Source organism: Barbus barbus, assembly GCF_936440315.1.
Source record: "Barbus barbus genome assembly, chromosome: 13".
NCBI lineage: Eukaryota > Metazoa > Chordata > Actinopteri > Cypriniformes > Cyprinidae > Barbus > Barbus barbus.
The window spans coordinates 31,680,333-31,705,920 of NC_136741.1; the positions used below are offsets into that span (position 1 = coordinate 31,680,333).

The 25,588-nt window shown below is 36.5% G+C and overlaps 1 protein-coding gene across 1 annotated transcript; it reads right to left on the minus strand.

Moving 5' to 3' along the window:
- LOC306879607 (zinc finger E-box-binding homeobox 1) lies at nucleotides 1-25,261 on the minus strand. Its single transcript, XM_079432693.1, has 8 exons — nucleotides 24,874-25,261; nucleotides 19,504-19,710; nucleotides 15,965-16,147; nucleotides 12,241-12,437; nucleotides 12,053-12,161; nucleotides 8,678-9,720; nucleotides 2,738-2,921; nucleotides 1-986 (listed from the first exon to the last, which is right to left on the minus strand). The coding sequence occupies exons 1-8, from the start codon at nucleotides 24,926-24,928 to the stop codon at nucleotides 625-627; spliced, it is 2,340 nt and encodes a 779-aa protein (XP_079288819.1). The 5' UTR covers nucleotides 24,929-25,261; the 3' UTR covers nucleotides 1-624.
- Nucleotides 25,262-25,588: the final 327 nt, after the last annotated feature.

Here is a 25,588-nt window from a genome sequence, read left to right on the forward strand (position 1 = left end):
ATCTAGTTTTATGTATTAATTCGGTAACATTGCCGACTCGTTTGTGCCTCACAGTGATTTTGGGCGCCGTAGATTGTTGCTCAAGTCTTTGGACAAACGCATGTTCATGTATATGTGACCCTGCAGCACAAAAGCAGTCATGAGTAACACAGGTATATTTGTAGCAATAGCCAACAATACATTGTATGGCTCAAAATTATACATTTCTCTTTTATGCCAAAAATCATTAGGATATTAAGATCATGTTCCATGAAGATATTTAGTAAATTTCCTACCGTAAATATATCAAAATTTCATTATTGATTAGTAATATGCATTGCTAAGAACTTCATTTGAACAACTTTAAAGGAGAATTTCTCAATATTTAGATTTTTTTGCTCCCTCAGATTCCAGATTTTCAAATAGTTGCATCTCAGCCGACTATTGTCCAAATATTGTTGCATCTCAGCCAAATATTATAAATCTCAATTTCATAAAACTAACCCTTATGACTGGTTTCGTGGCCCAGGGTCAGATATTTGTGTTTGGATGTGTTTGTTCACAGTTGGGAGCTCTGAACACTAAAGAGAACGCGTCAGTGGTAAATGTGCGTTTCACATCTTTGGTAAACACTGCAGCATCGTCTCACTCTCTGTCAGGACTCTCCTGTTTCTGGCTTCCGTCTGCGGGTTTCTCCTCTGTTTGCTCCGTCCTCGCGCCTCCATCATAAGCGCTGTCCTCTTCCTCATCGTCCTCGTCCTCCTCGTCTCTGCTGGAGTCGCTCAGGTAAGCGGCGGGCGGCTCGGCGAGGTCCGGGTCACTGTCGCGGCTGCAGAAGGCGTAGCGGTGGTTCATGTGCTGTGAGTACGAGCCCGAGTGCGAGAAGCGTTTGCCGCATTTGTCGCACTGATAGGGTTTCTCTCCGGAGTGCAGGCGGCTGTGCTCGATCAGATGATGCTTGTGTTTGAACGCCTTCTTACAGATCTGACACTCGTGAGGTCTCTTCCCTGCAGCGAGCAAGAACAAAGACTAGTTAGATTTCTGCCTGCTTATCTAATGTATATGAATATATTAAATTAATTTCATTTAGGACATATATATACATAGTATAGTAAATATGTATTATAGTGAATAAAAATATAAATAAAAATGTCTATCAATCTATATATATAGTGGTGTGAAAAAGTGTTGGCCCCCGTCCTGATTTTTTATCACACTTTAATGTTTCAGATCAAAGTAATTTAAATATAAATCAAAGATAACACAAGTAAACACAACATGCAGTTTTTGAATGAAGTTTTTTATTATGAAGGGAAAACAAAATCCAAACCCACATGGCCCTGTGTGAAAAAGTGCTTGCCCCCTAAACCTAATAACTGGTTGGGCCACCCTTCGCAGCAACAACTGCAATCAAGCATTTGTGATAACTTGCAATGAGTCTGTTACAGCGCTGTGGAGGAATTGTGGCCCGCTCATCTTGGCAGAATTGTTGTAATTCAGCCACATTGGAGGGTTTTCAAGCATGAACCGCCTTTTTAAGGTCATGCCACAGCATCTTAACATTCAGGTCAGGACTTTGACTAGGCCACTCCAAAGTCTTCATCTTGTTTTTCTTCAGCCATTCAGAGGTGGATTTGCTGGTGTGTTTTGGATCATTGTCCTGCTGCAGAACCCAAGTTCTCTTCAGCTTGAGGTCACCAACAGATGGCCGGACATTGTCCTTCAGGATTTTTTGGTAGACAGCTGAATTCATGGTTCATTTATCACAGCAAGTCTTCCAGGTCCTGAAGCAGCCCCAGACCATCACACTACCACCACCATTTTTTACTGTTGCTATGATGTTCTTTTTATGAAATGCTGTGTCACTTTTACGCCAGATGTAATGGGACACACACCTTCCAAAAAGTTAAACTTTTGTCTCGTCAGTCCACAGAGTATTTTCCCAAAAGTCTTGGGGATCATCAAGATGTTTTCTGGCAAAACTGAGACGAGTCTTTATGTTCTTTTTGCTCAGCAGCGGTTTTCTTCATGGAACTCTGCCATGCAGGCCATTTTTGCCCAGTCTCTTTCTTATGCTGGAGTCATGAACACTGACCTTAACTGAGGCAAGTGAGGCCTGCAGTTCTTTAGATGTTGTTGTGGGGTCTTTTGGGACCTCTTGGATGAGTCGTCGGTAATTTTGGGGTAATTTTGGTCGGCCGGCCACTCCTGGGAAGGTTCACCACTGTTCCATGTTTTCTCCATTTGTGGATAATGGCTCTCACTGTGGTTCGCTGGAGTCCCAAAGCTTTAGAAATGGCTTTATAACCTTTTCCAGACTGATAGATCTCAATTACTTTCTTTCTCATTTGTTCCTGAATTTCTTTGGATCTCAACATGATGTGTAGCTTTTGAGGACCCTTTGGTCTACTTCACTTTGTCAGGCAGGTCCTATTTAAGTGATTTCTTGATTGCGAACAGGTGTGGCAGTAATCAGGCCTGGGTGTGGCTAGAGAAAATGAACTCAGGTGTGATAAACCACAGTTATGTTTTAACAGGGAGGGGGACAAACACTTTTTATTTGTTATCTTTGATTAATATTTAAATTAGTTTGATGATCTGAAACATTAAAGTGTGACAAACATGCAAAATAGGAAGGGGACCAAAACTTTTTCACACCACTGTATATATATATATAGATAAATGTATGTATGTATATATATATTTGAAGTAAAGTGTTCTAATGAAATGAACTGATGTTGAGTTAGTGTTACTGTACCTGTGTGCTCATATTTATGGCGCAGCAGAGAGCTGCTCTTCTGGAAGGTTTTGTTGCAGATATCGCAGGCATACAGTCCTTCCTCCGTCTTCTTTAGCCTCTTCCTCCCATGACCGATCTCTCCATCCATCCCATCATCCATCAGAGACAGATACTCCAGACCGCCGCGACTCAGCGCTTCAGCCTGCACCGAGACAAGAAGCAGCAAATATTAGTTATTATTAGGCCCGCATGCAGTGTGCTCCACAGTATTTCACACAAAAACATGGACATTAACTTACTCACATTAAAATACATATGAATATGAATGTAGGAAATATATTAGGTTCAAATAATATATGTGTGTGTGTTTACTGTGTATATTTATTATGTATATATAAATGTATATATTTAAGAAAAATATGCTATATTTATATATTAAATATATTTATATAAAATATAAATTACATGAATATAAATATCTACATGAATAAATACATGTAAATATTTTCAAAATATATACTGTATGTGTGTGTATTTATATGTACATAATAAATATACACAGTACACACATATATTATGTAAACAAAAACCTTTATTTTGGATATGATTAATTGCGATTAATCATTTGACAGCACTAATTTTCACCTATATTAATCTTTTTCTTTTGCAGTTCACGTACAGTAAAAGTGTTCATTATTGTGTTTGTTTTATTATATAAAGTATTATTATATGTAATTTGCCATGTAGTTTATTAAATATTAAATAAATACATTTTTAAAACCTGCCTGAAGTAGTTCAAATGCAGTATAACACCACCGTTAATAACTAAATGCACTTATTTAATTCTTGCACTTTAATTTACATGGTCAATAAGCTGGTCATAATTATGCAAATTAGCATTTGCTATTTTGATCCAGCATTTAAATCATGTAATTGTATATTGCATATTTATTTATTTATTTACCAGATGTTTTTATCTAGAAATTTGACAGTGTATTTAAGAGAGAATCACATTTATGTATATTTTATCCTTGTGAAGCAAATGCAAGTCACGGTTTATGGGTTCACTGAATCATTCTCGCTCTGTATGTGTGTGTGTGTGTGTGTGTGTGACAAACACTGTGGTAACTGTGGTTTATCACACCTGAGTTCATTTTCTCTAGCCACACCCAGGCCTGATTTCTGCCACACCTGTTCGCAATCAAGAAATCACTTAAATAGGACCTGCCTGACAAAGTGAAGTAGACCAAAGGGTCCTCAAAAGCTACACATCATGTTGAGATCCAAAGAAATTCAGGAACAAATGAGAAAGAAAGTAATTGAGATCTATCAGTCTGGAAAAGGTTATAAAGCCATTTCTAAAGCTTTGGGACTCCAGCGAACCACAGTGAGAGCCATTATCCACAAATGGAGAAAACATGGAACAGTGTTGAACCTTCCCAAGAGTGGCCGGCCGACCAAAATTACCCCAAGAGCACAGAGACGACTCATCCAAGAGGTCACAAAAGACCCCACAACAACATCTAAAGAACTGCAGGCCTCACTTGCCTCAGTTAAGGTCAGTGTTCATGACTCCAGCATAAGAAAGAGACTGGGCAAAAATGGCCTGCATGGCAGAGTTCCATGAAGAAAAACGCTGCTGAGCAAAAAGAGCATAAAGACTCGTCTCAGTTTTGCCAGAAAACATCTTGATGATCCCCAAGACTTTGGGGAAAATACTCTGTGGACTGACGAGACAAAGGTTGAACTTTTTGGAAGGTGTGTGTCCCATTACATCTGGCGTAAAAGTAACACAGCATTTCAGAAAAAGAACATCATGCCAGCAGTAAAATATGGTGGTGGTAGTGTGATGGTCTGGGGCAGCTTCAGGACCTGGAAGACTTGCTGTGATAAATGAACCATGAATTCAGCTGTCTACCAAAAAATCCTGAAGGACAATGTCCGGCCATCTGTTGGTGACCTCAAGCTGAAGAGAACTTGGGTTCTGCAGCACGACAATGATCCAAAACACACCAGCAAATCCACCTCTGAATGGCTGAAGAAAAACAAGATGAAGACTTTGGAGTGGCCTAGTCAAAGTCCTGACCTGAATCCTACTGAGATGCTGTGGCATGACCTTAAAAAGGCGGTTCATGCTTGAAAACCCTCCAATGTGGCTGAATTACAACAATTCTGCCAAGATGAGTGGGGCAAAATTCCTCCACAGCGCTGGAAGAGACTCATTGCAAGTTATGACAAATGCTTGATTGCAGTTGTTGCTGCTAAGGGTGGCCCAACCAGTTATTAGGTTTAGGGGGCAAGCACTTTTTCACACAGATCCATGTGGGTTTGGATTTTGTTTTCCCTTCATAATAAAAAACCCTTCATTCAAAAACTGCATGTTGTGTTTACTTGTGTTATCTTTGATTTATATTTAAATTTGTTTGATGATCTGAAACATTAAAGTGTGACAAACATGCAAAAAAAAAAAGAAATCAGGAAGGGTCCAACACTTTTTCACACCACTGTAGATTTGCGCAACGCTTATCATTTGGTCCGCATAAGGGAGGGGGATGAGTGGAAAACCACGTTTAATACACCCAGAGGGCCCTTTGAATATCTTGTTATGCAACTCCCCCGCGGTGTTCCAAGCACTCGTTAATAACGTGCTGAGAGACATGGTTGATCAGTTCATATATGTCTACCTGGATGACATATTGATATTTTCTTCCTCTCTCCAGGAACATGTTCAGCACGTCAGGCGAGTGCTCCAGAGGCTGCTCGAGAATGGGCTTTTTGTCAAGGCGGAGAAATGCGCTTTCTATGCACAGTCAGTCCCGTTTTTGGGTTACATCATCTCTTCCGAGGGAATGCGCATGGATCCCGACAAGGTTAAGGCTGTGGTGGATTGGCCAACCCCAGATTCCCGTAAGGCCCTGCAAAGGTTTCTAGGGTTCGCCAATTTATACAGGTGTTTTATTAGCAATTTCAGCCAACTAGCCGCTCCTTTGACGGCCTTGACCTCCACCAGAACAATGTTCAGGTTATCTGGTGCAGCTGAAGCTGCATTTACCAACCTCAAGAGCTGCTTTGTTTGGAGGAGAGCCCGTGGGACTCTCCTCCGTGTGGGAGCGCGCACTAAGGCTCAGGCCGATCGCCACCGTCTATGTCATTGGTCTAAGCCTCCCGTCTATGTCATTGGTCAAAAGGTGTGGCTTTCTTCCAAGAATATTCCTTTCCGCTCCGTCTGTTATAAACTATTCTTATCCCAGTGGCAGTCCGCCTCAAACTTCCTTCGGCGTACAGGAGAATTCATTCCGTTTTTCATGTCTCTAAATTGAAACCCGTTTTTCATTCACACATTAATCCACCTGCTCTGGTCACCCCTCCCCCCCCCAAATATTGCTGATCAGCTCTGCTATTTAAGACCTGTGCATTCTGTCCTGTGTTGTCCGATCGTTTGGTGTTCCTGCTGTGCTCCTGGTTGTGTTCGAGTTCCCTGTTCCTGTTCTTTGTCTTCTTTGGACTCGTTTACGAGTAAACGGAGGATTCTGTATGTTCCCGGGAGATACACAGCTGCCCATTTGCATCCCTGAGCTGCCAAGAGTGACTGTGATTCTGCACATGCTTCCTTTAATATATTGTTAATCTAATAATCTAATAAATTGTTATATTTCACATTCGCTACTGAATCCTCTTTTGTGATCATGACAAAGACTATGACTATTGTTTTCTAAATGTGACCCTGGAGCACAAAACCAGTCATAAGGGTCAATTTTCCATTGATGTATGGTTTGTTAGGATAGGACAATATTTGGCTGAGATACAACTATTTGAAAATCTGGAATCTGAGGGTACGAAAAAAAAAAAAAAATCGACTTTAAAGTTGTCCAAATGAAGTTCTGAGCAATGCAAAAGTTTTGAAAAATATATATTCACGGTAAGAATTTTACAAAATATCTTCATGAAACATGATCTTTACATAATATCCCAATGATTTTTGGCATACAATAAAAATGGATAATTTTGACCCATACACTCTATTGTTGGCTATTGCTACAAATATACCTGTGCTACTCATGACTGCTTTTGTGCTCCAGGGTCACAAATATTCTTGCATATTTGAAATATCCAGCATGCATGACTGTCCGCAGTGTAACGGTGAGATGCTGAGTGCAGATATGAGTGTGCAGGCGTTTGCTCTCGCTGCCCTTTAACATGAAGTGCAGGGAATTTCCCTGAGCGTGGCGTCTTTGTTTACAGCTCAAGCAGAGGAAATCATTCACCTTCACATGGATGTCAGCGCAGCTGCTGCAATACGAGGCGCTCTTGCATTATGTGCATGTGCGTGTGTGTATATATAGTTAACCTTTCATATTCTGCTTTTATGACTAAGAGTGTAAAATCAGTCTTTCTCATTCGAACTACTAGCATTTCCAAAGAAGGTTGAAGATTAAAGCTGAATATTACATTACTAAACAAAATAGAATTCATTCAAATGATTCTATTTTGTTATTATTGGCCTAATTTATTGAAAGGTTTTAAACAATTGGTGTACAAATCAACAACCATAAATACATTTTTATTAATAAATATTAATTACCATAAATATTTTTGAGTCAAAACTAAGTTAAATGTAACTTTTGGCAGATAAATTAAACTATATTATGAATGAATGCGACTATAAGGCATAAAGATATGAAGATATTATAAACATCATATTTTTCTGTAAAGCTGCTTTGAATCAGTGTGTGTTGTGAAAAGCGCAATACAAATCAATAAAACAGTCAATGTTGATAAACATTTAAAACTTGTTTTCTTGCAATAAAATAAGCAAAAATGTAAATCAATGGCTACTGGGTATTAAAAAAAAAGTCTAATAACAACAATATGTTTCACCCCAACTTCCTGTTTCAACAGGAAATATATCTACACAGGACAGGAAGCTGTTTATTAAGGTGTTACACAGGTCTTCTGTTTGTTGTTTTTCACATTAATATTATTATACATATTTAGAATACATTTTTGTTATAATGAATATAATTTTTATTTTTAGATTTTATTATTCATACTTAGAATAAATTTTTGTTATAATGAATATCATTGTATATTATTAGACATGTAGAATACAGTTTTTATAATGAATATCTTATTTGTATTTTTATGTTTTATTGTATATATTTAGAATACATTTTGTAATAATGAATCCCGTATTTTTATTTTTATATTTTCTTTCACATATTTAGAATACATTTTTGTTATAATGAATATCACATTTATATTTTTTTATATTTTATTATACATTTTCAGAATATATTTTTGTTATAATGAACATGTTTTCATTCATCATATTTAGATTTTTTTTTTGTTCTAATGAATATCATATTTTTTATATTTTATTACACATTTAGAATACATTTTTGCTATAATGAATATCATTTTCTATTTTTACATTTTTATTAATCATATTTAGAACACAATTTTGTTATAATGAATATCTTATTTGCATTTTTAGATTTTATTGCATATATTTAGAATACATTTTTATTATAAAAAATGGTAACACTTTATTTTGATAGTCCACTTTAGACATTCTACTAACAGTAAGTAACTTTGCAACTACATGTCAACTAGCAGTCATTAGAGTATTAGTAGACTGTCTGCTTAATATCTTCTAACACTTTATTTTTGATGGGTCCACAACATACAACATACTGAGTATTAGAAACTTTGCAACTTTGCATGTCAACTTATTCTACTAACCGTAAACCTACCCTACTGAGAGTTAGTAGACTTGTAGTTGCAAATTAATGAGAATTAGTTGACATGTAGTTACAAAGTTACTTATAGTTAGTAGAATGTCTAAAGTGGACTATTGAAATAAAGTGTAACCTAAAAAATATAATATTTTTATTGTACATTCATATAGTTTTTGAAGTAGCCTTTATTTCGAGTGTGTTCTGGTGTGTTTGCGCTTACCATGATCGAATGTCTTTCGTGTTGCATTCTCTTCAGCATCGGCTCTGACTCCGCCTCCACCATATACGCCACAGGAGACAGGAAGCCGGGACTGGACGTGGGTGGCGTGAGAGGAAGTGATGTCAGACCATTGTGTCCCAGACCAGCGGGGATCATGTGATTGAAGAGCGGGAAGCTGCCGAACACCATGCTTCTGAACAGCGGCGACGCAGCATAGGCCCCGCCCACCTGCTGCTGAGAGGGTGGAGTCAGTCTCTTAAACACGCCCTCATGATGTGTTAAGTTGCCATTACGCACTGGATTCCATGGCACGACCGAATGCGCTTTGGGAATAGACAAGTCTAAAGGTTCGCTCTGGATGTGGTTTGGTTGCCGTGGCGACGTGTTGATTGACAGCTCCAAGCCAGGAGGAGAGCCGAAGCGTGAGCCAATGGGATGCTGCCGTTCGGGTAATGTGGGCGACGTGGGGGTTTTTTTCGGACTTGCGTTTTCTTCGCTCGGCCAGCAGTTATCCAGTTGGGCGGGTGTCGGTAAAGGCACGAGGATCTGCTGCGGCACAGAATGCCAAGACGCCCGCTGCGGTGACGACAGCTCTCTATAAGTCGCGTGATTGGTTGTGGGTGATGTTTGGGCATCGTACGGCCGAGAGAAGTTTTCAGTTTTCGCTTGTTTCTCGTCTCTCACCTCTCTCCGCAGCATCTCCTGCAGCAGATGCTCGAATTTGCTGCGCGACTGCAGCAGCGGCAGAAGTGTTGTGCCCTTAAACACACCGGTCCTTAGCGCCAGATCCTCCGCCGGGTCCCACGAGTGGCTCAGGACGGGAATGGATGACTCCAGGGGGAACCGAGAGCCCTTTCTCCTGCCGACAGCAGGGGGCGAAGTGGGTGAGGGGAAGAGGTACGCAGGATGGGCGTTATAATGAGCCCCGTTCCCTGTCGCGCCGCCACCGCCGCTTAGACACTTCTTACTGCTGAGGTGTGAGCTGTAGGAGCCCGAGTGACTGAAGCGCTTCTTACAGTTCGAGCATTCGTACGGCTTCTCACCTGCACAGGAGAAACACAGAAATGTAACATAATTAGGGCTGCAACACGATTAATCGCGATTAATCACATTCAAAATAAAAGTTTATGTTTATATACTATATATGTGTGTGTACTGTGTATATTTATTAGGTATACATAAATACACACACATTTTGTCAGACCTTTGTCCCTGTGTCTTTTGTTTCCCTCCCTCTTGTGCCCATATTTGGTTGTTCATGTTCATTATTAGTTTATTTGCCCCCAGCCGTGTTTCATTAATTATCTAGTTTTCCCCAGTGTTTATAAGTCCTGTACTTCCCTGCCTCTCTGTCCGGTCTTAATCTTCATTCGGTGTATGTCTGATCCCTGTGCTCCATGTTTCCTGGTATCTTCATTAAATGTAATGTTAATTATTCTCCTCGTTTCCTGCGTTCTCCTTGCTCCCAGCAAAACGTGACACATATATGTATATATTAAAAAAATATTTGTATTGCAAAATGATTGTGATTAATCACATTCAAAATAAAAGTTAATGTTTACATCACATCCAAGAATTAGAATTAGCACTGAAAAGGCATAGAAACAGTTATTTTTGCGCCTGAACTTACTGAATATGCATTTATAGGAGTTTCTCTTTCAGACCCAAAATTTATGGGTGCAGAGTATTCAAATGAATCACACAATGAGATTTACTAATGTTTGCACTCATCAAATTACTGGTATTTGTGCCATTATTTAACGCCCAAAAAAGCATGTCTTAAACTATTTTGCGCTTGAAACGGCTGCAATTGTTGTTGCACAGAACGTTCTAAATGAAAACTTTTCACTGACAGATACAGTCAGCTCTACTGCATTTTCTTTAGCATTTAAATCTTTATTACAAGCAATCCTGCGGTTCATAAAGAACTTTGTTTTCCTATACCTCCACTAGTGCCATCCATTATTGCCCTGTTTATCTAAAAGTGTTCTTTTCCTTTAAACCTACCCAAAAGGCCATAGCCTATGTGTTGACTGTGAAACACAGCAGACTTTAATTTTAAGCATTTATGGTGTAATTACTACATTTCCGTGTCAATCCATGTTCATATTTACCACAAGCAATGTGCTGTCACTTTCAGTGCATGCAGTGCAGCAAAAATAGACTTGGTGCGGAAAGGATCTCTGCACCGCTCATGGAACACAGTGCCGGACCGCAACCGTGTGCAGTGTGAACGCTTTAATCCATTAACATGAGCGTGGAAAAAATATGCACCGCATACCCCCTGCAAACGGAGTATGTGTAAACCTGGCATTATGTGTGTGCGCTGCGAGTGTGCATGAGAGCGCGCAAGCGCTGAATGGTTTCTTTAAACACTGGCAAGAATTTAAAACGAAATGCTATTTATAAACTTTAGTGACAATGCGACACTGCCTCGATAGTGCAAGTGACAATTCCTGTGTTGACTGTGCAGCGTGCAGTTCTCTTATAGTGCAGACGCAATTTGATTTGAAGCCGTTTGCGCACTTTGAGAGAGAAAGAGTGAGTCCGCGCAGTGATTCACTCACGCTGTTTGTGGAATTATGTATGGAATTAAACTCTGAAAGTTTTCAAATTACTTTAGAAGTTAATGAAGAAATATGAATTGTACCTCACCTTCAGCATTATAATTATTTCACCCGCGCTGGACAGAGACTGAGACAGACCTCTCAAAGCAGACGCGTCATCAGCTAGAGATCGTTTTTTGAGATCTGCCTTTATAGAGACCACCGATCAAACATCCCAATGCGATTATCGGCCGATAGTGATCGGTAACCGATCAATCGGAGCACCCCTACTTTATATGTCATAATTTATCTCAAAATTATGGCTTTTTGTCATAATTTTGATTTACCAAAGCATGATTTTTTTCCCTATGTGGCTTAGCATCTCATAATTTCAATTTTTAATGTCATAATTCAGATTTTTATGTCAATTATTTACCAAAGCATGACTGTTTTCTTAACAATTTGGTTTTCTGATGTGGCCGAAATGGGCTTCCACACATTTCACTCCAATTTGAAATATATACTTTTTTATTTGAACTACTTATTATCCTAATAAGATTGCTTATGCTGTATTTCGTTGCCTTGTACCCACATGTGCAATGACAATAAAGTTGAATCTAATCTAATCTAATAAAAGCATCTGCCAAATGACTAAATGTAAATGTAAATGTAAATAATTGCCTAAAAAAATCACAGCATGGCAGAGAAATCCTTTATTTACTTTATGCACAATATAATTTGGTAAAATATGACGGGCATTTCTTGGTGAGATTCCTTTTGCTGAATCATTTGAATCCGCTTTGCTTGAAGTGATGCTGGAGTCTCTTACCGCTGTGAATGCGCAGGTGCTCTTTGAGGTGATGCTTGTATTTAAAGGCCTTTCCACACTGATTGCACTTGAACTTTCTGTTCTCCAGACCGGGCTCAGACATGGAGTTCTGGAAGAGACGTGCAATCATGAGCATGCTGTGTTTCTGTATGTGTGTGGTTAGTTATGCACGCGTCTGATGTCAGCACCTGGCTGTGGAGGGTCAGGTGGCGCTCCATATGAGCGCGGTACGGCGTACTGAATCCACACAGAGGACAAGTGCCGTCTCCTCCATCCCTGTCCTGACAGAACTTCATGTGTTCCTGCAGAGACGCGTCGTGCCGGTACGTCCGCTGGCAGTATGGACACGTCTGGACGGCCGTCTCGGGGTTTAAGGCTCCACCGTCTGCACAGAGAGATTTTTGTTTTGGGATTCATCTTTCAATAAATAAACAGTCAAAATTCAGTTTTTCAGTTGAAAGACAGAATTCAAACAGGTTTGACATCCCAGGGAAACACGTTGTTTTGAAATGTTTCTGAAACATTGAAATGTCCAGTGATTATAATATTACTTCGTTTACAAAAACATTTCTTACAACACTGTTATTTTTCCTCCAAATATGTTATTTGAAAGTTTTTTAAGAATGTAAAAATGTAGTTTTCTCGTTGTGATTGTAATGTACGGAAGCGTATTGCATTCACTTGAGGAAAAAAAAATCTACTCTGTTTTTCTGAATTAATGAGTTAATTATCTCAGAATTACGAGATAATTTTTCATTAAAAAAATGTTTTTGCTCTGTTTTTCTGAATTAACGAGTTAATTATCTCAGAATTACGAGATAATTTTTAATGAAAAAAAAAGTTTTTGTTCTGTTTTTCTGAATTAACGAGTTAATTATCTCAGAATTACGAGATAATTTTTAATGAAAAAAAAAGTTTTTGCTCTGTTTTTCTGAATTAAGGACTTAATTATCTCGTAATTCTGAGATAATTAAGTCATTAATTCAGAAAAACAGAAAAAACTTTTTTCATGAAAAATTATCTCGTAATTCTGAGATAATTAAGTCCTTAATTCAGAAAAACAGAGCAAAAACTTTTTTTAATGAAAAATTATCTCATAATTCTGAGATAATTAAGTCATTAATTCAGAAAAACAGAGCAAAAACTTTTTTTTTCTTTAAAAATTATCTCGTAATTCTGAGATAATTAAGTCATTAATTCAGAAAAACAGAGCAAAAACTTTTTTTTTCTTTAAAAATTATCTCGTAATTCTGAGATAATTAAGTCATTAATTCAGAAAAACAGAGCAAAAACTTTTTTTTTCTTTAAAAATTATCTCGTAATTCTGAGATAATTAAGTCATTAATTCAGAAAAACAGAGCAAAAACTTTTTTTTTCTTTAAAAATTATCTCGTAATTCTGAGATAATTGTCGTTAATTCAGAAAAACAGAGCAAAAACTTTTTTTTCATGAAAAATTATCTCGTAATTCTGAGATAATTAACTCGTTAATTCAGAAAAACAGAGTAGATTTTTTTTTCCTCAAGTGAATGCAATACGCTTCCGTAGTAATGCTATTTAAATGTTACAAAAATGTTATTTTTACCCAAAATATGTTTTTACATTTATTTTTAATATTCTAAGAGTGTTAAAACGTCCAGTTTTCTTTTTATGTTTCTAATGTTATTTAAATTTTACAAAAATGTTTCTTAGAATTTTAGCCAAAATGAACGTTATTTGAACATTTATTTTTAATATTCTAAGAGCACAAAAATGTCCAGTTTTCTTGTCGTGATTATAATATATTTTAAAGTTACAAAAACATTTCTTAGAACATTCAGGTACAAATAACAGAAGGATGTTTATCAGCATGTTGATCCAAGAACATTTTCTCTCAATGTTATAAGAACGTTCATCAAATACTAATAAAGTTTTAAGAATGATCCATAAACATTACTTTAAGAACATTTTGTCCTATCATTTATATAACTTTTAATAAACGTTAGTGAAAGTTGAGAGAACGCTGGCTGTTAGCTGGGATGAGGGTGAGTAAATGATGTCAGAATGATAATTTTTGGGTGAATTATTTATTTAAAGTGGTCATGTAATGGAGAATCAAAATGTTCTTGATACCTATTTTACACATAAGAGAAGTTATTCTAGTAAAAACACAGAAAAAGTTTTTTTTTTGAGAGAGAAATCCACATGTAATGCTCATTACATATGCAAAGACGTCAGCCAATCATAGCAGTGGGCGTTTACAGTGAAGTCTCACAGAAGACACGCCTCTTCCAATCAACCGTTTCTTTCTAAAATGACCATTTATGACTGTTTTTAACAGTGTTCGAATTGTGTCAAAGCTCCCCCTAACCACCCCCCCCCTCCTAAAAAACAAACTAAATTAATTAATAAATAAAACCTTATATAAATATGATTCAGATTTTAGTTATCATTGTGAAACCCTCATTCTAAGATAAAATCTTATATTATGATGATCAGTGAATTATGTGTACCAAACAATCACTAAGCAAAAAATTATTAAATATCTAGCCTATGGGTGTGCGATATAGACTGAATATGATATCTCGATATTTTCTTGTATTTTATGGATAACGATAATCAGATCTTTTCCTGAGTGTGTCGCTGCAGGACTGCCGTGGACAGCTGACTCCTAAAGTTTTTGATATTCTTCATATTATGTGGTCAGTCAAATTCTTACATTTAATCAATAAAGTCAATTAGAATAATAAGACATTTGGGGTGTTACCAAACAAATAAAATCATGATCAACTAAATGAATCTTTGCAATGCAGAGGAAACACAGAAGCTGCATCTGAAGAGGCGTTTAGATGTATTTATTAACAGGACATGAATGCATTTAACTTGCAGTTATAAATGCATAAATAATGTTTTCATATTTTAATCATAAAACACTGAATACTGATATTTTAAATTATTTAAAAAAATGAAAAGGTACTTTAAATGTAATTTAAGCCTCCAGTAGGTGGCAGCAAGTCACTGTTAGTGAGTCATTGTGATTGAATCGAATCATTAAACGGTTGATTCATTCAGGAACCATCACCATCATGTTGCTCAGAGACACAAAACAGTGCTGTGGCTGTGTTTGGATCCATTTTTGTTGGCGAAATGAGCAAAAATAGGCAATATGATGTCTAAAACGTTAGTCTATTAATGATAACTTCTTGTTTATTGAACTGTTGTATAGGCTAAAATCAATATCACATTTGTGATTTTTGCAAAAAAATGTCACTCTTCGTGTTATATTGATTAACTATATGAAATGATATAAATATATACATTTTCTGCCCCAGATCTTGAATTTTGGCAGCATTCTAAGTGCATTTTATTAGACTGAATCATGCCGGGAAAGAACACGCTGTAAATGAGCACAGTCAGTCTAGTTAGTGTTTAAGCGCTCATAACTCCTCTTATAATCTGTATTATAAATTAATCTCTTTACTTTTATCATACGTGCATATGAACTTTTGTTGCGTATGATGAGAGAATTCATGAGTTTCAGTCTAAACAAGACTAATCTGAACGCCTCTGATTGGCCACTGCATTCCTAAACTCAACAGAATCGTGTGTGATTGGTTATAATTAGCAATGCTGTAAAAACACGTAAAAATAAAATAAGATGTAACGAGCTGTTTTTAGTCTAAATTTAATACAGCAATTAAGTCCTCTCATTTCATTTTCACTAGTTTCATGTTTCAAGTATTATAGTTTTATTAAAAAACCAGGGGACCCCCCCCCCCCCCCCCCCCCCCCAGTATATTTTTTTGGGTGTTACCCCCCCCCCCCCTTCAATTCGAACACTGGTTTTTAATGAAAACCCATACTAGGATTATAATTGCACCCCAGGACACATAAAATAATCGGAAAAATGAATTGACAAGCTCTACTAGTTGACCTTTGCCCTCGGGCGACTCGTGTTCTCCGGGTGACCAGCAGACGGGCGACATGTCGCCGTGAACGCCGTCTAAATGGTACGAGCTGACGGACCCGTTGCATTGTTGCGAGTGAATCGGGCTGAGCAGATGCGACACAGAGTCGTAATGCGGCGCGCCGTCCATCACACGAGCGTCAGCCTGACCTGAAAGAGACACGCGCATCAACATTATCATCACGCTACTGGATTACATTACAAACACAGGCTGAAAGATAAACAAACGTTAGTGTTTTCATCTTAATAACTTTTAAATGTAAGTCATGTTTTTAAATTTTAATATTTTAACTTTTATCTAAAGATGATAAATGTGACCCTGGACCACAATATACAAAATAAAAAGATTTTATTTTTATTATTGAGTATTTATACATCATCTGAAGCTGAATAAATAATCTCTCCATTGATGTATGGTTTGTTATGATCGGACAATATTTGTCTGAGATACAACTATTAGAAAATCTGGAATCTGAGGGAGCAAAAAAATCTAAATATTGAGAAAATCTCCTTTAAAGTTGTTCAAATTAAGTCCTTAGCAATGCATATTACTAATCAGAAATGAAGTTTTGATATATTTACTGTAAGAAATGTACTAAATATCTTCATGGAACATGATCTTAATATCCTAATGATTTGTGTCATAAAAGAGAAATGTATAATTTTGATCCATACAGTGTATTGTTGTCTATTGCTACAAATATACCTGTGCTACTCATGACTGCTTCTGTGCTGCAGGGTCAGGAATATAAAAACACACTTTTATTTATTACTTCTAACTTTTGTTCAGCTAATATCATGTATATAAATATATTTAAATGTGTAAATATTACTTAAATTTACTGTTTTTAATTACATTTTTAATATTTTGAGAGGAATATTATGCCATAAAGGCTTGCTTTTATTTAGTCCAATGTCAATTCGTGTTTCATTTCATTTTAACTTTACATCAAGTCAGTGTTAAAAGTAATATGTTTGCATGTTTATATTAACATTATATTTATTTAAAAAGTTTAATGTTTTCAAATAACAAAAAGATCATGTACATGCAATTAAAAAATACAATAAAAATGTATAAAGTAAACAAACATTAAAGTGCAAAAAAAAACAAGCAAGTTAATTTATATAATTTTTATATTTAATTAGATTATTTATTTTTTTTATAATTAAAAAATAACCACAAAAGATGGTTAAAATTGATTTAAGTGTAAACAAAAATAAACATCAGGTCATTTGTTCGGCTGTATATATTTAAATGCTGTTTATCTTTTTTATAGCTTACATCACAGTTATTAGTTTCCTTACATCAGCCTGTTGTCTTTCATGTAGATCCGAGATGTAGTTATTGTGATTCTCACAAATGAAATACAAATGATGCTTCAGTTTACAGAGAAAATGGCTCGAATGTTGCAGAAATCCTCCCTTGAAACCAATAAGACTAAAATACAAGCAGAAGCGCGCGAGGAGGGATGCCAGCGCTGCGCTGCGACGCAGGACCAGTTCTCAAGTGTTTGCAGATGTTGGCATGGGCTTTCCAGCGCTCTCTTTCTCTCATGTGGCCGTGGAAGAGTCCGCGCTGTAAATAGTCTGTTGTAGGCGAACCCTGAGCGTTTGATCTCCGGCGAACAAAAGAGAAATGCTCACACTCTCAGTTCTGATTTCAGAGGAGAACCGTCACCTCGTTTGATGTGAGGAAACATTACGAGGCTTGATGAGAGCAGCAGTTTTGACTGAAAGTGCGTTCTCAGTGAGATCAGACTCATTACATTCATGATGATAATTACTCTTTAATGTGTCATGTCTGTACTGTGTGAAGCTGACGCGAATGTAGGCCGCTCACTCATCTTCCTGATCACATCTGATGAGTTTAAGTCAAAATTCTGAATTCTATGTAGTACAGATCTCTTCAAGGGTGAGGAAAACACTAAAACTGGGTTTTAATGTCACTTAATAATGCGATCCTAGCATACTACTTACTGAATATTGCATACTAAGTATGCATACTGCTATTTTCTAAAAATAACATGTGAAACACTACATGACCTCAATATGAAAATAGCATCCGGTCGTTAATATACATTTATTTTTATTTTGCATTTAAAATGTTTGTGTTTTGTATGGATTAGTTCTATAGGGTGACAAAAACAAATTGGTTACTTTAGGTTACTTTGTTCAGAACACAATCATGTGCAAGGGTTGGAAAAGCAACTAATGCCAACAAATGCCATTTAAGGTCACTTTAGGCTGTTCAGAATGAAATCCTATATTATATACTATATTACTTACTGAATACTACACACCAAGTATGCATACTGCTATTTTCTGACAAATAACATGTGAAACAGTACATGACCTCAGTATGAGAATAGCATCCAGTCATCATTATTGAAATACGTTTTTAATTTTACATTTTAAATGTTTGTACTTAGTATGGACCAGTTCTAGGGCGAGAAAACAATGTGGGCTTTAATGTCACTTTAGGTTACTTTGTTCAGAACACAATCCTATACACCCTTTCAAGGGTGAAATCAAACACTAAAACTGGGTTTTAATGCCACTTTATGCAATCCTAGCATACTACTTACTGAATACTGCACACTACATAGGCATACTGCTAAAAAAATATGTGAAGCAGTATGCAACAGTATTGTGCTACATTGTTGTCACATGTACTCAACATGAGTCAAGCATCCAGTCATAGATGTTAAAAAATTATTTTTATTCTGCATTTTAGAATTTTTGTAGGCTACTTATTATGGACCAGTTCAAGGGTGCGAAAACAGTAAATGTTTTTAAAACTAGGTTTTAATGCCACTCTAGGTCCCTTTGTTCAGAATGTAATCCAAGCATACTACTTACTAAATACTGAACACTGCACACTGCTATTTTCTAACCAAAACATAATATGTGAAACAGTATACAGTATGCAACACTTGCAGACAGTAGTACTCTACATTGTTGTCACATAACCATAACATTTTATTTTTAATTTTTGTACTTAGTATGGACAAGTTCAAGGATGAGAAAAAGCAATTCATGTTGTTCTTTAAAAAAAATAATAAATAAATGCATTTTATTCGTTACTTTAATGGATATTTGAAGTTAAACTTCAGCTTTACCCTATTTTTTCTGATTATGTCTGATTATGTTTTCTAGAAATAATATAAGGCGGTAAACAGCATACTGTAGTATGCTACATTGTTGTCACATGACCTCAACATGTATGAGTAGCATATACAATAATGATGGTTGGATGCTCTTTCATGTTGAGGTCATGTGACAACAACGTAGCATACTACAGTAGTGACTGGATGTAATAAGTACACTGTATAGTGTACTTCATACAGCTTCTTTGTTAAAACTGTTCTTGATGTTTCATTATAGGTTCTTCAGATCTCTTATTCTGGAGTATAAAAAGGATTCTCCTGTAAAAGCCTGTTTTTGGTTTTTATTGGAGTCTTTATTTTGGAGTTGTTTTGCGTGAAGTGCCTGCTGGAGTGACTTACGGTGTTCAGGGTCTGCGGCTGGGGTTTTGAGCGGCGTGGTTTCGGTGTCGGCCCAGCTCTCCGCACACGGGACGGGACTGCCGGGCTCTGTGCCCTCGCTGGGTGTCAGACTGACTTTATCCTGAGCATCTCTGCTGTCCAGAGCCTCCATCCCCCAAACGCTGCCCTCATCCTCGCCCTCAGAGCCCAGGCAGCGCTCCAGCTCCCCTGAGAAAGCACAGCATTTGCACTGACATCACAATGAATAATACAAATAAAAAATGCATTGCAAAAACGACCCAGAAACTGATCACACTTGATCTAACAAATGACTTCACAGACTTTATTATCTTTGCTCAATATCTAATTCTGACTAATGTGAAAGTTTAAAATGAATTGCATAACTATAATTAATATAAAGTGCGTCTCAGAGCGAATTTTTATCCATTTATTAATTGTAAATAATATTTTATTATCCTTGCTCAATATCTAATTCCATCTAATGTGATTTTTATAATAAATAAAAAATTGCTCGGAAATCACACTTGATCTAATCAATGACATTCACAATTTTATAAGTGTTTCCATACATATCAATTTATATTTTTATTTATTAACTTGCAAATAATATTATTTTATTTCCTCTGTTCCTATATCTAATGCTGTCTAATGTGAAAGTAAAATCTAAAAATAAATTGCATTGCAAAAATAGCTTTGAAATGGATGACATTCTATGCTAATAAATGACATTCACACATTAATTGTCATTATTGACTTTTTTTCCCCATTTTTAATTTTTGCACAAACTCATTGAAAGGTGAGAAAAACACTTAATGGTTTTTAAAGGTCACTTTGTTCATGCAATCCTAACATACTGCTTAAGACTTCATATTAAGTATACATACTACTATCTCTCTCTCTCTCTCTCTCTCTCTCTCTATATATATATATGAAACAGTATGCAATATGCAACAGCTTCAGACCACAGTATTTATCAGTTTATTAATGTATACATTATTTATTAACTTGGAAATAACTATAGTACTCAAAAAATGTAACAAATTTGAAAAATAATAAAAATATCAACAATTAACCTTGATCCCATCATTACATGAAAAGAGCTGCAGGAATTTAATATAAGCTGACTAACAATTTTAACCCTAGATATGAGCCAAAGGGTTAAGATTAAGATCTTGTGAAGAAAAAAAAAACAGTTAACATTAAACGGAATAGATAAAAAAAGCATGACAAGTGTGAAGTTCTCTGAAAGCACGAGTGCAACGGTTTTTAAAGCAAAGGAGTGAACATTTAATTCATGTCAGTGAAGGCTTTTGAAATGATTCCTGTAGCATTAGATATAATAATGAATCCTCATGCACACACACACACGCACACACACACACACACACACAGATGTGTGTTTAATGTTTGAATTTTTATTCTGCCTAATCGCTTAAATCTTGTAAAAAGTCACAAATGTGCAACATGAACTTGATTAAACGGAGAACAGGCTGTGATTTACATCAGCTGTCTTTTATACATTTATAAATACACTTGAATGGATTGGCAGCCGCAGACTCACGGCATTATAATTTTCCCAAATGGGAATTGGGCTGTGCAGTATTTTTGGGTGAAGAGCACATGAGAAAATGAAGGCCTGAAAGCTGTTAGGACGGCAGATAGTTTTATTTAAACTGTGAGCGAAAGAACCAGGCATTTTTCTTTGTTTCAGAGTTCACTTGGCCTGACGTGACGTGTTAGTTTAATACGTGTTCCCTGTGAAAGCTATTTTATCTTTTTATGTATTCATCAAGAAACATATGACTGCGTATATCTGTGGGCGAAGCGGAATTGAGAGCGAACGCTTTCACATCGTGAAACTGGACATTATTTGTCATGCTGGCCTAATTACTGGAGAAATCCTGCATTAGTAATACGACATTTGATCATCAATGTACTTTTGCTATGAATCATAGTTTAATTTGATCTATTTTTTATGATCAGATCATTGCTACACTCTTCACAACCTCTATACAGGTTTAAAATGCTCATTTTTCTTAGCAGTATTTATTTTTTATTTTCCATAAACAGCGGTAAATGTAACACAAATACATCACAAAAATGCCACAGAATCACCTTTCTCAGTGTTTTTGTGATGCAACTCATAAATATTAAATAGCAGTAAATTTATGGATTACTCATGACACGTTGCTCATTTGTGTGCTATTCTGGTTTTGTTGCAGCACTAAGACTGGTGCTTTTTGTCATTCATGTTTTCCATCATTTCTAAGTTACTTTATATGTCTGCTGAGTACCAAATTAATGCAAATCAAATATTTGTTGGCACTTGTGTAAAAGTATTAGGAGCTCAAATTTCAGTGCACTCCAGAGTAAAAATAACACTGGCATTTATTATTAAAGGTTTACATTATCAGATCACTGCTACAATGTTTACAATCTCTAAACAGGTTTAAAATGATAATTTTATTAGCAGTATTTTTGCAACAAAATAAATGCAACACAATAACACCACAGAATTACTGTAGAATCATTGTTTTTGTGATGCAACTGTGTTCATAGGGTTTCATAAAGTAAAAAATGCATGAAATATTGCAGATTTGTACTATTTTGGTTTTGTTGCACTTTTTATTATAATCATCCTTCATTTGTAAGTTTATTTGCATGTGTGCTAAATGAACAAATGTAAACCTAAAATACATGGTTAATGTAAATTAAAGTTTTGGCACTCAAATAAAAGCTGGTGTTTTAAGTGCACTCGAGTGTAAAAATAAGAGTGGTGTTAAAGCAGCGTGCAGGCCATCTTTCATCATTCTGACGCTGAACTCTGAGTTTATTAGCGTCTCTAATCAGTTGGTACAGCAGCAGGGCAGGAAGCTACAGTTTCAATTCGACTGTAATGGAACAAACAATGCAGCGCTGACGCATGCAGGAGTGTGTGTGTGTGTGTGTGTGTGTGTGTTTGTGAAGACCCACTGCTGCTCACGTATGAGTAATACACCTCTGCTCAATGTATATGTCAAACACGTGCTGCTCCCACCGGTTCACTGCAGATGCAAACACACACACACACACACACACACACTCCTGTACCCGTAATGCATATTATGACCAGGGCCTTTCCAGTTATGACTGTGCAAAACAGGGGCGATCAAACCCATCAGCAAAGATGAGTGTTAAGCTAAGCTTTTCACATGGAGAAACAATTTTTTATGAGTGCTATCTATCTATTTATCTATCTACACCACCAGTTAAATGTCTGAAAGGTCTGTTTCTCATGATCTTAAAACTTGTTCATTTTCATCTTCTGGTTAAATTAGTGTAGACATGTTTTGTGTGTGTGTTTGTGTGTGCGTGTGTGTAATCTATCTATCTATCTATCTATCTATCTATCTATCTATCTATCTATCTATCTATCTATCTATCTATCTATCTATCTATCTATCTATCTATCTATCTAATCTATATATCTATATGTATATATAGATATATAATAAATTTTTTATATTGTATTACATTTGTGTGTGTATTTATATTTAATAGATATATTTGTGTATTTATTATATATATAAAATGTATTTTATTTTGTACTGTATTACACTTGTGTATCTGTAATACACACACACACACACACACACACACACTCACTCACAGACACACACACACACACACACACACACACACACACACACACACACACACACTCACTCACTCACAGACACACACACACACACACACACACACACACAATATTATATATAAATACACAATTCTATCTACTAACCTATAAAGCCAAGAGAGCAAGATTAACTCAATTATTTTCAATTGTTTTTTACAAGTATGAAATATGAACACGTTGTCATGTATAGTGAACAACAACAACACTGTTTAGTTATAGAGCACATTTAAACACAACCAAGGAATAAAATAAAAGAGTAACAAGGAAATCAACCCAAGAAACAAACTAAGTGGAGTTATAAGCCAGGGTGAAAAAATACGTCTTTAGATAAGATTTAAAAATACTAATAGATGGTGAATAGATAGAAGAGTGAAGGAAAACCAACTCCATTGCTAGAAAACCAACTCCATCATTTTTTCACAGTTATTTTAAAATGTAAATATTAAAGAATGAGTAGATGCATCCGAACCGCCATGCTTTTGCGATCTGAATGTTTGTAGATAGACTTTTTGATATTATTATTTTTTTTTGCACGCCTGTCTAATCTGAGTACGAAGATAATTTTTAATGCATTAATGTGGCATATCTTTAATAAGCGATGTGTCATGATGAGCGGACAGAGACTGGTGCCGTGGCGCTGGGGTTTCCCTGGAAGAACACAGAACAGGGTCTGCTCCGCATTAGGCTGTAATTTGCTTTATGAGTGAGGGCCTGCATCATCATCACGCTGGATGGCTCACTTTATCTCTCTGCATCCAAGCACATTCTTCACTCAGGCTTTTATTTCACTCATAACTCTCTGTAGAGCCGCAGGGGGCCACAGATCGAGAGAGAGTCAGTAAAACACACATCAGATGATGCTTTAATGCCACACAGCACAACAATGAACTGTGACAAATTATAATGACATACTTAAAACATGTTTAATGGACTTTTACTTTTTTATTTTATTTATGTGTTTGTTTATTTCTCTTTGCCTATAAGGCACACTTATGTTATTCTGGCCTTTGCTTTTTTTTAATGTTAATATTTTTTTGTATTTCTAATTATAATTTTGCTTTCTCATCTTATTTTACTGAAAGGCAAAATTGTCTAAAACATGAATTCCTGCATTTATAAAAAATGTGATCCATGTTCTAAAGTTTTAAATGAAGTTAAGAAACGAATATTGGCCGCCATTACGAGACAAGCACGTATTCTGCATCTTCAGATGGAAAAACCTGATATAGATATTCTAATCTGAGCGTTTCGTTCATCTCAGGAAAGACTTCAAATGATTACTTTTCTTTTTAAAAAGCATGTGGTAAATTGTGGTTACAATGAGGTAAAAACATCAAACGGGATTTGGAGATGAGCAGCAGTAGGAGTCGCGGTGTTGTGTCATGGTGGATGGAGGTGTTTCAAAACTTTCGTTTCTTGCCAACACAAAATCCACACTATTTATCATTCTACACTCATTTAGTACTCCACAATCTGACCTAAAAAATGCATTAAACCATGAATTATGAGTAAGAAAGCACGCCTTAAAATACAAAAAGCCACATGCCAAAAGGAAGCAGCATGATGTGTCATTTTGACTTACTAGAACACACAGCTAGTTTAAAAGGTCAAGCTGTAATATCGTGATGAGCAACAATGAGAGAAAATACTAAAGGTTACAGTCTTCAAGAGAGCAAAACCACACTCAATCTTACCGTCGGCGAGGTCACGTGTGCTGCGATCCGTGATTAGTATCCTTTGAGCAAACATCCAACAATTTGAATGTCTCGAAGAAGTTTAACAACACATCGAGAATTATCTGACTCGGCTATTTTCACACTCTGACAATGAGTCAGAGACGCACCACATCACAGCTTCAACACCTCCCACGGCACACACACTACACAGACGTCACTCGCAGGGGTCAACCCTGGACAGAACGCAGATCCCGGTTGCTGTTTGCTTCAGCTCGTGTCCCCGTGCGATTCTCATAAGTCACGCAGGTGGTCAGTCATCTCACACACGCTCTGATAAGCTCTGATAAGAGAGAGCTTCCTCCGCTCAACCAGCATCACCTTCTCTCAGAGAGCCCCTGATGCTACTGAGTCAAGAGTCAAGAGTTTCACTCAAGTACTGTATCAGTGTATGAGGAGGAATAACGCTACACAAACGGGTCAGCAGTTGACACGCTGACAAAATTTACAGGTTAAATTTAAACTGGTCATGAAACTGTATTTGCATCATATATATTATTTATATTATTATTTTCATATACATTATTTCACACACACACACACGTTGGTTTTTGTGGTTTATGGGGACTCTCCATAGGCGTAATGGTTTTTATACTGAACAAACTGTGTGTGCTATTGCCCTACACCAACCCTACACCTAAACTTACCCCTCACAGGAGACTTTGTGCATTTTTAG

Excerpts from the sequence above, each read along its gene's own strand:
- LOC306879607 (XM_079432693.1), bottom strand. The coding sequence starts at position 24,928 with ATGTTTGCTCAAAGGATACTAATCACGGATCGCAGCACACGTGACCTC. Across the intron at positions 16,148-19,503 it reads AGCCGCAGACCCTGAACACC|GTCAGGCTGACGCTCGTGTG; the intron begins GTAAGTCACTCC and ends TGTCTCTTTCAG. Across the intron at positions 2,922-8,677 it reads ACGAAAGACATTCGATCATG|GCTGAAGCGCTGAGTCGCGG; the intron begins GTAAGCGCAAAC and ends GTCTCGGTGCAG.